Genomic DNA, 15,607 nt, shown 5'->3' on the forward strand with positions numbered 1-15,607 from the left:
TAGCGTTTTGTGAGGGGAATGCTTTGCCTACTTCCGTGACTATGGCCTTCCGGAACTGCTGCATTTTGGTTGACCTCTCCTCCACGGGAATAAGAGACAAAAAGTTCTCCTTGTAGCGTGGGTCTAACAGTGTTACCAACCAGTAATGATTGTCGGCCAAGATGTTCTTAACGCGAGGGTCACGAGACAGGCAGCTTACCATAAAGTCAGCCATGTGCGCCAGACTCTTAACAGCCAGGACTTCAGTAGCCTGACCAACAAGATGACTGAACATGCTGTCCTCCTCCTCCTCCTCCTCTCCTCCTCCTCATCTACCCTGTCCTCTGGCCAGCCACGCTGAACCGAGGATATGACTGGTGTGCATGTCATATCCTCAATTTGGCCGGAGAGTTGCTCCATGTCTTCATCCTCCTCCTCGTCATAGTCCTCCACTGCACGTTGTGATGAGACGAGGCTGGGCTGTGTGTTATCACCCACACCCACTACTGTTTCTTGCTGCAACTCATCGCGCTCCGCCTGCAATGCATCATGTTTGTTTTTCAGCAGAGACCGTTTTAGAAGGCAGAGTAGCGGTATGGTGACACTAATAATGGCGTCATCACCACTCACCATCTTGGTGGAGTCCTCAAAGTTTTGGAGGATGGTACATAGGTCTGACATCCATCTCCACTCCTCAGGTGTTATGTGTGGAGTTTGACCCATTTCCCGACGGCTTAGGTGATGCAGGTACTCAACAACTGCCCTCTTCTGCTCACATATCCTGACCAACATGTGCAGAGTTGAATTCCAACGCGTGGGGACATCACACACCAGTCTGTGAGCCGGAAGATGCAAACGGCGCTGAAAGCCGGCAAGGCCGGCTGAAGCAGTAGGTGACTTTCGAAAATGTGCAGACAGGCGGCGAACTTTTACCAGCAGATCAGACAGCTCTGGGTATGACTTTAGAAACCGCTGAACCACGAGGTTGAGCACATGGGCCACGCATGGAACATGTGTCAGCTGGCCTCGCCTCAAAGCCGCCACCAGGTTCCGGCCATTGTCACACACGACCTTTCCTGGCTTTAGGTTCAGAGGTGTGAGCCAGTGATCTGCCTGCTGTTTCAGAGCTGTCCACAGCTCTTCTGCATTGTGGGGTTTGTCACCTATGCAGATTAGCTTCAGCACAGCTTGTTGCCGCTTCGCCGAGGCAGTGCTGCAGTGCTTCCAGCTTGTGACTGGTGTGGAGGGTACAGTGGATGAGGATGCGCAGGGGGAGGAGGAGGCTGAAGAGCATGACATTCCGGAGCTGTAGAGTGTGGGTGAAACACTGACTGAGGTAGGGCCTGCAAACCTTGGTGTGGGAAGGACGTGTTCCGTCCCTCGCTCAGACTGGGTCCCAGCTTCCACAATATTAACCCAGTGTGCCGTCAACGAGATGTAGCGGCCTTGCCCACAAGCACTTGTCCACGTGTCTGTGGTTAGGTGGACCTTGGGTGAAACAGCGTTGTTCAGGGCACGTGTGATGTTTTGTGACACGTGGTTATGCAACGCGGGGACGGCACACCGGGAGAAATAGTGGCGGCTGGGGACCGAGTAACGTGGGACAGCTGCCGCCATCAGGTCACGGAATGCTTCTGTCTCCACCAGCCTAAAAGGCAACATTTCCAGCGCAAGCAGTCGCGAAATGTTAGCATTTAGAACTGTGGCATGTGGGGTGTTGGCAGTGTATTTGCGCCTGCGTTCAAAGGTTTGCTGAATGGATAACTGAACGCTGCGCTGGGACAAGGACGTGCTTGATGATGGTGTTCTTTCTGCGTAGGCAACTGCAGGTGCAGGAGTGGAGGAGGCTTGTTCGCAGGCAGCATGGACAGGGGATTGGCTCGCATGCACAACCAGCGAAGACGTAGCAGTGACATCAGCAAGCACTGCTCCTCGACTCTGTTGTACTTCCCACAAAGTCGGGTGCTTGGCTGACATGTGCCTGATCATGCTGGTGGTGGTCAGGCTGCTAGTTTTGGTACCCCTGCTGATGCTGGCACGGCAGGTGTTGCAAATGGCCTTTTTTGAATCATCTGGATCCAACTTAAAAAACTGCCAGACTCGGGAAGACCTAACATTTGTACAGGCACCTTGTGTCGTCGTGTTGTTCCGGGGAACGGTTGCCTGACTTCTGCCTGGGGCCACCACCCTGCTTCTTACTGCCTGTTGTGATGCTACGCCTCCCTCCCCCTGTGCACTGCTGTCCTCGCTCTGCATATCCTCCTGCCAGGTTGGGTCAGTTACTGGATCATCCACCACGTCGTCTTCCTCTTCCGCACCCTGCTCCTCCTCCTGACTTCCTGACAATTGTGTCTCATCATCGTCCACCACTTGTTGAGACACGTTGCCAACTTCGTGAGAACGTGGCTGCTCAAATATTTGGCCATCTGTACAGACGATCTCCTCATGACCCACTTCAATATGAGCTGGCGAGAGGCCAGAATGTGTGACTGGAAACGTGAACAGCTCTTCCGAGTGTCCAAGTGTGGGATCATTAATGTCCGAGGAGGACGTGTACTCAGCCTGGTGGTAGGAAGGAGGATCAGGTTCAGAAATGTGCGGTGCAGTATCACGGCTACTGACACTTGACCGTGTGGAAGACAGAGTGTTTGTGGTGGTGCCAATCTGACTGGAAGCATTATCTGCTATCCAACTAACAACCTGTTGACACTGGTCTTGGTTCAAGAGCGGTGTACTGCTGCGGTCCCCAAGAATTTGGGACAGGATGTGCGAGCGACTAGATGTGGCCCTTTGTTGTGGCGAAATTAGAGCTTGCCCACGACCTCGGCCTCTGCCTGCACCACCATCACGTCCACTTCCTTGTTCCTTGCCAATGCCCTTGCGCATTTTGCAATGCTGTGCACTGCTGACGTGTATATTCACTACTTGTGCGTTATATCAAAGTTTGTGGAAATTGCACACAAGTGCACCTGTACGCTGCCACCAACAGGCACACACGTGCGGTTTTAAAAACCAAGCACGGACGCAATAAGAACCTAACAGGTTTTTTTGGGGAGCGACAATTACAGACAAGTCAGACACTATCTGGACTGTTTTACACTGTGTACACCAGCCCCAGATATGATGAAGGCTGGTATACGGTCACCACTACCCTGCCTGCCTGCCTGTATACTGGTACAATAGTCCTGACAAGGACTCTTCTGGTCACTAGCCTGTATTCAGACCTGGCTATACCCTGCCTGTATATAGCAACAATAGTCCTGAGAAGGACTCTGCTACTGTACTCCGACCTGGCTATACCCTGCCTGCCTGTATACAACTAGAATAGTCCTGAGAAGGACTTTTGGTCACACTGTTTGCAGCCCTGCAACTGAAAAAGCTATAAAGGGCCGCAAAGCTTTCCCTGAATCAGCGACACTCTCCCTGCACTGACTGTGTGGATAGCTGTGAGCAGAGCACAGCGCGCCGGCCGGTATAAAGGCTCGGTCACGCTGTGCAGGCCGGCCAATCACTGCAATTCCACAACTAACAGGGCTGTGGCATTGCAGTGGTCTGCCAGCCAATCCCTGCATGAGGGCTGGCTCTCAAAAGAGCGCCAACATGCAGAAATGAAGACCACGAGTACAGCACGAGTATCGCGAGATTACTCGGTCCCCGCCGAGCAGCCCGAGTACAGCGATACTCGTGCGAGTACCGAGTAGTTACAAGCATGCTCGCTCATCACTAGTAGCTAGTCATCATATTGCTGAAGTCGCACAGAGAAAGCTTCAAAAAACAAACAAACCCTGTTTTTTGGAGAATACAAGTGTTTATAAAATTAGAGGAGAAGTCAATTTAACTTGAATAGATACATATACCTCTAGTTTCTAGTATGTCCAGTATGTGTACATACATCTTAGTACTTAGGTAATGTTGCAATATACGTTTAGCAGCTTGCACCTGTTCACACTTGCTTTAATCTGTTCAAAGGTGCCAGCTAGTTTTTTTTTTTTTGTTTTTACAGTATAGACTGCCTTCATATTTGACTGAGCATTCTTCCCATCAGCCTAAGAACTCGTGCAGATGACCCTTAATATCAGGATGATCTTAGATTGCAATGCACGGATTGGTCACAAGCAGGGCCGGATTATAGGCGGGGCAGGCGGGGCTTCAGCCCCGGGGCCCCCACCACAAGAGCCTCTGAGGGGGCCCCCACCACCATTTGTGTGTCCGCCATTTTATTAAAGCCGCAGTGGTTCAAGACCGCACTGTACCTTTAAGGTATTTCAATCCCGGCCGTCACTGTGCTGCAGACACGCCCACTGCAGGCTGTGTGGGCTGCGTCTGCCAGGATGACGTCACCGCGCACCTGCTGCTGCTTCTAAGTTCCTGCCATAGAGGAGTTTGTGGGAGGACCGGAGGTCTCAGTGGATCCCGGTAAGTATGAGGTCATTAATTATGGTGCTGGCCGGGCAGGAGACTGCAGTGAGGAGGGAGCAGGACGCCGCTGATAACTCCAGACGGGATCCCATAGTGTCAGCACAGCGGCCACTCTGCTGAGTGTGAACTGCTGCAGATCAGGTCGGGCTGTCAGTGCCGGGTCATCAGCCTCACCCCTCCCCTGCAATAACTCACACTGATCTCCAGCAGAGACATCACTACACAGAATCCTTCACTGATCACATCTGAGCCTGCAGCACACATTATACTACAGTATATGGCCCATATTACATATAGAATATATTACATCCTGTCCTGTAGGTCCATGTGTGATCAGTGCAGGGCATTGTATATTGTATATCTGTGTACATGGTATACCACATCCAGTGTACAGAGTAGTGTGATATACTGTGTACACACATCAGATGGTATATAATAATGTGTATATTGTATAACATCTGGTGTCTGTATCACAGTATATTGTGTAACAGTCATGTATTCTCCTGTACACTGTACAGGAGCGTATCTTTGGGGGGCATGCGTCATATTTGCCCCTGCACAGTAATCAGGGGGGCACCATTAAAAAGTGTGAAGCAGCAGTATGGTGGGAGAATATTGTAAGTGGAGAGTATTGGTGGATAAAAGTGTGAGGGGCATAGTATAGAGACTGGGTAGTGGAGGGGGGATAAACAGTATAGAGAACGGGCAGCTTGGTGGCCAGTGTGAGGGCACAGTATGGAGGACACCGTATGCTGAGGAGGGGAATGTGAGACTGAGGTGCGGTATAGTGACTGGATAGTGAAGGAGGTAGGCAGTATAGAGAAGGGGCAGCATGATGGCTAGTGTGAGGGCACAGTATGCTGAGGAGGGGGGATGTGAGACAGAGGTACAGTATAGTGACTAGATGGTGAAGGAGGTAGACAGTATAGAGAAGGGGCAGCATGGTGGGCAGTGTGATGGCACATTATGGAGGGCACAGTATGCTGAGGAGGGGGAATGTGAGACTGAGGTACAGTATAGTAACTAGATAGTGAAGGAGGTAGGCAGTATAGAGAAGGGGCAGCATGGTGGGCAGTGTGAGGGCACAGTATGGAGGACACAGTATACTGAAGAAGGGGAATGTGAGACGGAGTACAGTATAGTGACTGGATAGTGAAGAAGGTAGGCAGTATAGAGAAGGGGCAGCATGGTGGCCAGTGTGAGGGCACAGTATGGAGGACACATTATGCTGAGGAGGGGAATGTGAGACTGAGGTGTAGTGTAGAGAAGGAGCAGTATGGTGGCCAGTGTGAGGGCACAGTATGGAGGGCACAGTATGCTGAGGAGGGGGAATGTGAGACGGAGGTACAGTATAGTGACTGGATAGTGAAGGAGGTAGGCAGTATAGAGAAGGGGCAGCATGGTGGCCATTGTGAGGGCACAGTATGCTGAGCTGGGGGAATGTGAGACTGAGGTGCAGTATAGTGACTGGATAGTGAAGGAGATAGGCAGTATAGAGAAGGAGCAGTATAGTGGCCAGTGTGAGGGCACAGTATGGAGGGCACAGTATGCTGAGGAGGGGGAATGTGAGACTGAGTTGTACTATAGTGATTTTGGTACTGAGGGTGAGGGCAGTATAGAGAGGGGATAGCATGGGGAACAGTGTGAGGGTACAGCTCGGGAAGGGGAGTGTGAGGAGGGGGCACAGTATAGACATTTGGAAGTATAGTGGGTACACTATGTAGAGGACTGTGTGAAGAGGGGGCCCAGAACATAAGAATGACATTGTGTGGGTCATTTTGTGCAGGGAGCACAGTGAGGGGCAATTATTTATTCAGACGCACAGCGTAGGTCATATATTTATATTTAGGAGCATTATAATCATTTTGCTATTTATTTTAAGGGCATAATGTCGAGATGTGCTGCAGAAGGCCCGGGAGGTCTGCAGAAGGGAGCTGTGGAAGTGAAAAGTCATCATGACGTCTGGACAAGATGGAGAAGAAAGAATAAGATGACTCCGATCAGATAAGATGTCACCTACAAGGTACCTGGATGTAACTGTATGTTTGTGATACTCAATGCTTCTCATCAGGACTGTGATTCCTGTATGGTCCACAGTCTGATAAATACTGATAACTCCTAGCATTTTCTTACAATTGTTAAAGACATACTGGGAGTTGTTAATTCATGTGATACAGATGTATATGGGGATGTGACATTACAATATATTGTTGTAGTAAATTTGGTACTGTAGTCATGTATTGGTAGTTCTGGTGATATATTCGTTTACTGATGAGGGTGCTAGTGATGTATTTTGGTATTGCTTTTAGTTCTGGTGCTGTACACCGTGTGCAGAATTATTAGGCAAGTTGTCTTTTAGAGGATTTTTTTTATTATTGATCAACAGCTATGTTCTCAATCAAGCCAAAAGACTCATAAATATCAAAGCTTAATATTTTTGGCAGTTGGAGTGGGTTTTTTTTAAATGTGGCTATCTTAGGAGGATATCTGTTTCTGCAGGTAACTATTACTGTACAGAATTATTAGGCAATGTAATAAAAAACAAATATATTCCCATCTCACGTGTTTATTTTTACCAGGTAAACCAATATAACTGCACAAAATTTAGAAATAAACATTTCTGACATGCAAAAACAAAACCCCCAAAAATGAGTGCCCAATATAGCCCTCTTTCTTTATGATTACACTCAATAGCCTACCATCCATAGATTCTGTCAGTTGCTTGATCTGTTTACGATCAACATTGCGTACAGCAGCCACCACAGCCTCCCAGACACTGTTCCCAGAGGTGTACTGTTTTCCCTCCCTGTAGATATTACATTTTGAGGGACCACAGGTTCTCTATGGGGTTCAGATCAGGTGAACAAGGGGGCCATGTCATTATTTTTTCATCTTTTAGACCTTTACTGGCCAGCCACGCTGTGGAGTAGTTGGATGCATGTGATAGAGCATTGTCCTGCATGAAAATCATGTTTTTCTTGAACGATACCGACTTCTTCCTGTACCACTGCGTGAAGAAGTTGTCTTCCAGAAACTGGCAGTAGGTCTGGGAGTTGAGCTTCACTCCATCCTCAACCCGAAAAGGTCCCACAAGTTCATCTTTGATGATCCCAGCCCATACCAGTACCCCACCTCCACCCTGCTGGCGTCTGAGTCGGAGTGGAGCTCTCTGCCCTTTACTGATCCAGCCTCTGGCCCATCCATCTGGCCCATCAAGAGTCACTCTCATTTCATCAGTCCATAAAACCTTTGAAAAATCAGTCTTAAGATATTTCTTGGCCCAGTCTTGACGTTTTATCTTATGTTTCTTGGTCAGAGGTGGTGGTTTTTCAGCCTTCCTTACCTTGGCCATGTCCCTGAGTATGGCACACCTTGTGCCTTTTGATACTCCAGTAACATTGCAGCTCTGAAATATGGCCAAACTGGTGGCAAATGGTATCTTGGCAGCTTCACGCTTGATTTTTCTCAATTCATGGGGAGTTATTTTGCGCCTTTTTTGCCCAACACGCTTCTTGCGACCCTGTTGGCTATTTGCCATGAAACTCTTGATTGTTCGGTGATCACGCTTCAAAAGTTTGGCAATTTCAAGACTGCTGCATCCCTCTGTAAGACATCACACAATTTTAGACTTTTCAGAGCCCGTCAAATCTCTCTTCTGACCCATTTTGCCAAAGGAAAAAAAGTTGCCTTATAATTAAGCACACCTTATATAGGGTGTTGATGTCATTACACCACACCCCTCCTCATTACCGAGATGCACATCACCGGATTTACTTAATTGGTAGTTAGCTGTCAAGCCTATACAGCTTGGAGTAGGACGACATGTATAAAAGTATCATATGAGCAAAATACTCATTTGCCTAATAATTCTGCACACAGTGTATTTATGTACATTTTACTGATTCTGATCCTGTACACATGTAGCAAGCCATAATTTGTAAAATTACATCACCGCAAGGGTTTCTACATTATGTTAGTAGCATTAAAGGGGTTGTCCAGGTTTGTGATGAAAGTTTCTATGTGACTGCAGACTTCTGAATCCTCAGTGTGCACACTGCACACTGTCAGGACTCTCCGATGCCAGCAGTGAGAGCTTGAGGGCATGTAACTATTGAGTGAGGCTGCACACGTCTAATTTGAATGTGTCCGGAAGTAAGCAAATCGCATACTTGCAGTCCCATGACTACTTGCTCATGGCACGGGAAAATCATGACAGTGTGCAGTCCGCAAGCTGTGAGAATTCAGAAGTCTGCAGTCATATAGGATAACTACAAATTTTCCTTGTCGACCTGGACAACCCCTTTACTAATAAAAGTAAGCCCCGTAGCATGCCCAATCCAACAACCTGTAATATACTCAATGTAAGGATTCAGCTCTGCTTGCTAATTCCAGAAGTGGTCACATGACCACTTGCAGGTCATTTTAATACTTTGAGTAACAATTAGCTTCTCTTCCTGCCTCTCTTTATGGGATGTAGTATTTCACTGATCATTGAGAGAGTTAGGAAGAGCAGCTCATCGGCACGTGTGAAAATGGCGTATGAGCGGTCACATGACAACTACTCAAACCGCATAAGCCGTGTATAGGAGGGGGCGCCAAACTGAACTCCTACTCCATGGACAGGAAAACCTAGATCCACCTCTGATACTGTGTATGGTATACCGTGTACAGACATCAGCTGCTATGTACTACTCCGGAGATAATACAATATAGAGCACAGTTATTTTTAGCAACCATTGCTGCCAGTGAAAACTTTCCCTTTCTGCATTTTTACTATCCTTAGACTGTCTTAACATTGGGATCAATAAAAATATGTGAGTAACTACTTTGTGTGTATAAGTGACTGCTGTGAGTGATCCTGGACTGTGTCTGTATTGTACTGTGTGTATAAGTGACTGCTGTGAGTGATCCTGGACTGTGTCTGTATTGTACTGTGTGTATAAGTGACGGCTGTGAGTTATCATGGACTGTATCTGTATTGTAGTACTGTAAATCTGAATGTGGCAGAACAGGATAAGATACCTTCTCATTGGATTTATATCTAAATGCTACAGTTCGTGCTCTACTGTTATGTCTAAAAATGTTAACGTTATGGGGCCCCCACCAGATTTTCTGCACAGGGGCCCCCACCAACCTTAATCTGGCCCTGGTCACACGTCTCCTGACCCGGTGTGATAGAAATACATGAAGCTGTCAAGCTCGTGTCGGAAAACGCACAGGCAACTTGTACACAATAATCCGAGATCGGACCAATGATTACAGACCTCTGAAGGCACTCAAAGGCTGTATTTTAAGTAGTGCTGGATCCTACCTGGCTTTTAGCCCGGGAGTGGCATGTTTGATAAATATTAGATTAAGGTCCCATTAAAAACAGGTATGCCTTGTCAGCTCTCATTAATTGGGTAATTTATGTGCCAAGTACCTTTGTTTTTAAAATTATTTTCTATATGACACTTATGCAGTCCAGGTTTCACATACTCAGTGTCTGCATACAACCTAGCGCTTACAGAGTGCTGCTGTATTCTTTTGATTGTGTCTAGTAACTCTAGCATCTATCTATATACAATATATGACTAAGTGAAACAATCTCCATCTTGCATGAAAACTATGACTGACCTGAAGTCTCCACCTTCACAGTCTTCACTCAAGACATAGGTGCAGCTACCTTGGAAGTGGTACATCTTGCCATCAAAAGTCCTATAATGTGGGTCTCCAAAGGCTATACAGGTGGCTGGACGAGGGATGCAGTGTGGGCAGCACATGCCAGGTATCAGGGCTGGAGTCTCATCCTAAAAAAGAGAGACGTAACTGTGCTATCCAAGACATGAAAGGTGTGCCTAATTTTACTATCATCAGGCTAATGTTAGTAGATAGAAACCAGTTTCCACAAGAATGTAAAGTGAGACTAGAAAACTGCAATCAAAGATTAGGCCATTTATTCTATCAGGAATCTATAAACTCGTATTTTTGTGATGACATGACTATGAGCAGGATACATAAAATGATGTGTATTCACTACTTTTCCTTGATTTCTTTCATATCTAACTATAGACCTTAAACTAAATATATAATAAATAGCTCATGGTATCTGTACCCAGAAAAGGCAAAAAAGAAGGGGAGAGGGAGAAAGAAAGGGAGGAGATATAATGGCAGCTGCTAGTAATGTTGCAAAACACTCCTGTCAGTAGTGCAGTATAAACAATAGGTTAACTAACGAGTAGTGACGTCACACGCTGTCATTCTCCGAGTTTTATCTCGTGGATTGCCACGTTGCTAGGGGCGCCATCGGCCGAAATGTCCCAGCCACGACACTGGACACACGAAACGAGGATCTCATATTGTGGCGGGATAGACCCCCACAATACCTCGCTTTATCATTATGCTACTGGAATCCTGCATCCATTGAGCAGGACCAATTGGGATTAACACTGCTGAATCCTACAAGACCTTCCTGGAGTCACATTCCGGCTCAAGAGTGATTGATCTGAATACTTGGCCTTCACCCCATGAGTAGCGCCAATGGATAAGCCTGTATCTTATCTTTATTGGGGCATGACTTTGTCCCCCTGTATTGTTATGGCTATACAGAAACCCCCCTTTTATTACACAGATGAATGTGTATATTTTGATGACTTAAATTTTAATTGTTTTTTATTACATATTTATACAGCTTCTCAAATACTAGAGCACATCAGGTGACTTAGGAACACCACTTTCTTTTAGGGATTGGTACAAGAGTAGTAATTTCACTCATTATTTAACCTATTGCTTAAACTAAATATACTGTGACAATGGCTGTAAAAGAAGGGCTGCTATTTTTATGCCAAGTCTAAATTCACATAAGCCATGTAAATGAGATGTAGTTAGTACTCACAGCGGTGCAGGATACTTGTGGACACCTCTCACTGTGGCAGTGCACCTCCCCAGAAACACAGGTACACGCTGTACACTCATCCACCTGCCAGTGCTCATTAGAAAGATATCTCTGGCCTTGATACCAACAGGCGACCGCAGGAGCTGTCAGAAGATGATGATGCTTTAGTATTTATTTTCCATTAAACAGGTAACTTTCTCTGCACTATGTCTATTCATTTCTGCTGAGAAAAGCTTTAATAGGAAAGATCTTCTGGAATATTATATGTGTAGGCTTGCTTCACCTACTCTTGCAGTGTCTCTGCTTTTAAAATCCTTTCCTTGAAGTTGGATTTACGACAAAACTACCGGCTGAATTGTTAGAATTTTGCAATAAATGAATTTATGAATCCTTGAAGAGTCGTACCTGAAAGTTTTTGTACTTGCAATGACGACATGTAAAAAGAATGATACATGTGAAAAAGACATTGTTCCCCCTTAGTCCAACTCCTTGCAAAATAAATGCACAGCACCCAACAGAGTTCTTTAGTAGTGATAGGCGTACTCCCTGATGTTCGTGTTCAATAAGGGTAAAAAGAGAAATGCGGGTTTAATGCTGCGATAGAAACCACAAGAATCCAAGGGGGTATAATAATTTCCTTTTTCTTTATTTCTGCAGGTCAACGCGTTTCAAAGACATATCCGTCTTCTTCTTCAGGACAAAAAAAAACAAAAGGAACAATATAGCAATGACCACATGATAGGGGAACCCCTATTTTTTTACCCCCATTTCTCTTTTTACCCTTATTGTTTCATCGCTTCCTTCAGGGCTGCTGCTGACCACCATTTAACTATATGTACATTTAAGGAGTTGTGCCTGACATAACTTCAATAGGTGAGTGTGTCTTTGGCACATTATTTCTAATCCCATCCCGGGTAAGACCCTATGTGCGCTTTTCTCTTTCACAGATAAATATTTTGATGTTTGTGTTCAGGAGACTCGCCCGAGCTTTTTGTAAAGTTCGAGTTCGGGTTATGAGATAACACAAACTTGCGTCCGAACCACGAACTGGGCTTTACAGTTATGGGATGGGGCGGGGGGTCTGTATATCACAATTGCTCTATACAGAGCGAGAAGGAGGCTGACAGTGAGGGTATGATTCCACTTGCGTATGACTCCTGTGAGTCTTGCATTGGTATCACCCAGCATGGCACGACTCTCCTGACAGGAGCGCCTCACCTGCATGGAAATACATGAAGCCGACAAGCTCCTGTCAGGAGAGTGTGCGCCGTGCCGGGTGATACCGATGCAAGACTCGCTCAGCCATGAACTTGGATGAACCCTGACGTCACCGCGAACACGGCTGAAAATAGCTGAAGCTTGCCGAGTTATGAGCAGTGCAGTGAATACCAGCAGAAGTTAATGATCGGACCCAGAAGCAGAAGCGGCCGGGAGATAGAGTCTGCAGGATGTATCGTGGCAGCGGTAAGTATAATCATAATGTTTTTTAATAATGTGCTTTTTTTTTACAGCCCCTGGACCCGAACTGGACCCAAAGTGTAACACGAGCTTCCCAGAAGGTTCGTGTTTGGGATCGTGTGTACGAACACTATGTGTTCGGTACGAACCTCAAACTTTACAGTTCCGGTTCGCCCATCACTATTCTTTATTTTATGGATCTTCATGCTATGTTTTAGCCTAAGGGCCTTTTATTTACATTTTATGGTGTCACATATTTATTCTGTATTGACCACTGACTTTGCCTATCCCTTCCAAGATGTCTACATGACCTAATGAGTCTGTCCTAATGGAAGGATGCTCTTAAAGCTAGATACAAAAAAAATCCATATTTTACAATTTCTTGCACATGGGTTTCCTGACCTGAACTAACAGGCTCATAGACATATATGGAAAAGAAGGATTTTTGTGTACTCACCGTAAAATCTCTTTCTCTGAGTCTTCATTGGGGGACACAGGACCTTGGGTGTATGGTGCTGTGACTAGGGGGCTGACACTAAGTAGACAAAAAGATGTTAGCTCCTCCCTAGCAGAGTACACCCCGAGCCGGAGGCGGATCCCTGCCAGTTTTGTACACAAGCAGTAGGAAGAGAAATAGAACAACCATATCTAAGTCAAAAGTAATAACTAATAATATGTAGTAATTGATAACATGCAAAACTCAATACATGTAATAATCAATAATCAGTACTCCGGCCATATGGGGACCGGGACAAAACCTACAGAAACAAGTAAACAAAACAAAACAAAAATCAAGGTGGGAGCTGTGTCCCCCAATGAAGACTCAGAGAAAGAGATTTTACGGTGAGTACACAAAAATCCTTCTTTCTTGCTCGTTTCATTGAGGTACACAGGACCTTGACACGTCCAAAAGCAGTCCCTGGGTGGGAATTTTTAACACTTTACGAATAGACAGCTCCCCTTATGAGAGTGCCTACTACGTGTAAGAGCCGCACTACCTCTAGAGGTGTACGACTGCCGCCTGCAAAACTTTTCTCACCAGACTGGTGTCCGCCGAAGCCTGGGTGTGTACCTGGTAAAACCCCGCAAAAGTATGCAGGCTAGACCATGTGGCAGCTCTGCCAACCTGCGCAGCTGATGCCTGATCGCCCAAGACACTCTCACCGCGTGGGTGGAATGTGCCTTCACTCCCCGCATAGGTGACCTGTTCCTGATCCTGTAGGCCTCAGATATGGTCGACCGGATCCATCTTGCAATTGTGGCTTTGGAAGCCGGCATTCTCTTTTTGGGACCTGGAGGAAGAATGAACAGCGCATCAGACTTGCGAAATGGAGCAGTTCTTGACACGTATGTTCTGAGAGCACGAACTAGGTCCAGAGTGTGTAGTGGCCTTTCTAAGATGTGCGAGGGGCGTGGGCAGAAGGAAGGGAGCCCAATCTCTTCATTCAGATAGAAGGGCGACACCACCTTCGGTAAAAAAGAGGGAGCCGGGCACAGCACCACCTTATCCTGGTGAAAAATCAGGAATGGGGACCGACAGGAGAGAGCAGCCAGCTCTGACACTCTCCTGATGGAGGTGATGGCCACTAGAAATACCACCTTCCAGGAGAGATGGGACAGAGAGGCTTCTTTCAAGGGCTCAAAGGGACACTCCTGTAGTGTACCCAACACAAGGTTAAGGTCCCATGGCTCCAGAGGATCCCAGTATGGAGGCGCCAAGTGGGCAACCCCTTGAATGAAGGTCTTGATTTGTGAGCGAGTAGCAAGAGGCTTTTGGAAAAGGATAGAGAGAGCCAACACTTGGCCCTTAAGAGTTCTTAGAGAGATACCCGCGTCCAGCCCTGACTGCAAAAAGGACAGATTTGCTGGGATGGACCAGGAGAGAGGAGAAGTGTTGTTGTTGTACTCACACCACCGAAAGAAGGATTTCCACGTGCGGTAATAGATCCTTGACGAAGACGTTTTTCGGGTCCTGATCATGGTCTGAATCGCCCTGGGAGCTAAGCCCGCCTGAGCTAGCACCCAGGATTCAATAGCCAGGCCGTCAAATTTAGGACCTCTGAGTTCTGATGGAAGAGAGGGCCCTGGGACAGAAGATCTGGGTGGTCTGGTAGACGCCAGAGAGTATCTGCGACGAGTTGCGTGAGTTCCGCGAACCATGCCCGCCTGGGCCACTCTGGGGCCACAAAGATGATTGGGACCCTTTCCCTCTTGATTTTCTTGAGGACCCTGGGGATCAGAGGGAGAGGGGGGAAGATGTACGGGAGACTGAAGTGGTTCCACGAGAGGGTCAGGGCGTCTACTCCTATTGCTCGCTGTTCGTGATAGCGGGAGACGAACTAGGGAACCTGATGGTTGAACCGGGAGGCCAACAGGTCCACATCCGGGGCTCTCCATCAGAGGCAGATTTGATTGAAGACTTCCCTGTTGAGAGACCATTCGCCGGAAGCAAGACCTTCCCTGCTGAGGAAGTCAGCTGCCCAATTTTCCACACCGGGAATGTGCACTGCCGAGATCATCGACTCATATGACTTGGCCCACTGAATGATACTCTTGACCTCTCTCATAGCCATGACGCTTCTTGTTCCTCCCTGGTGGTTTATATACCCCACCGCCGTAGCGTTGTCTGACTGGATCCTGACCGGAGAGCCCACCAGGAGGTACTGGAACTGTTGCAGGGCTAACAGAATGTCCCTGATTTCCAGGACGTTGATGGGAAGCCGACTCTCCTGGAGAAACCAATGGCCGTGGGCCGCGTACTGGCGAAAGACGGCGCCCCAGCCTAAGAGGCTGGCATCGGTGGTGACTATCTGCCAGCGGGGCGGTAGAAACTACCTGGGTGAGATTGTGACAACTGGTCCACCACTGAAGGGATCG

The 15,607-nt window shown here is 47.1% G+C and overlaps 1 protein-coding gene across 1 annotated transcript in view; it reads right to left on the reverse strand.

Moving 5' to 3' along the window:
• KCP (kielin cysteine rich BMP regulator) overlaps nt 1–15,607 on the reverse strand; it is a 338,287-nt gene that overhangs the window by 19,334 nt on the left and 303,346 nt on the right. The window contains exons 48-49 of the mRNA XM_075345388.1: nt 11,273–11,415; nt 10,015–10,187 (exon numbers count right to left, since the gene is read on the reverse strand). Of these exons, the coding sequence (XP_075201503.1) occupies nt 10,015–10,187; nt 11,273–11,415 (316 nt within the window). The remainder of the gene's footprint in view (nt 1–10,014; nt 10,188–11,272; nt 11,416–15,607) is intronic.

The sequence above is a fragment of the Anomaloglossus baeobatrachus genome, chromosome 4 (genome assembly GCF_048569485.1).
Source record: "Anomaloglossus baeobatrachus isolate aAnoBae1 chromosome 4, aAnoBae1.hap1, whole genome shotgun sequence".
Lineage (NCBI taxonomy): Eukaryota > Metazoa > Chordata > Amphibia > Anura > Aromobatidae > Anomaloglossus > Anomaloglossus baeobatrachus.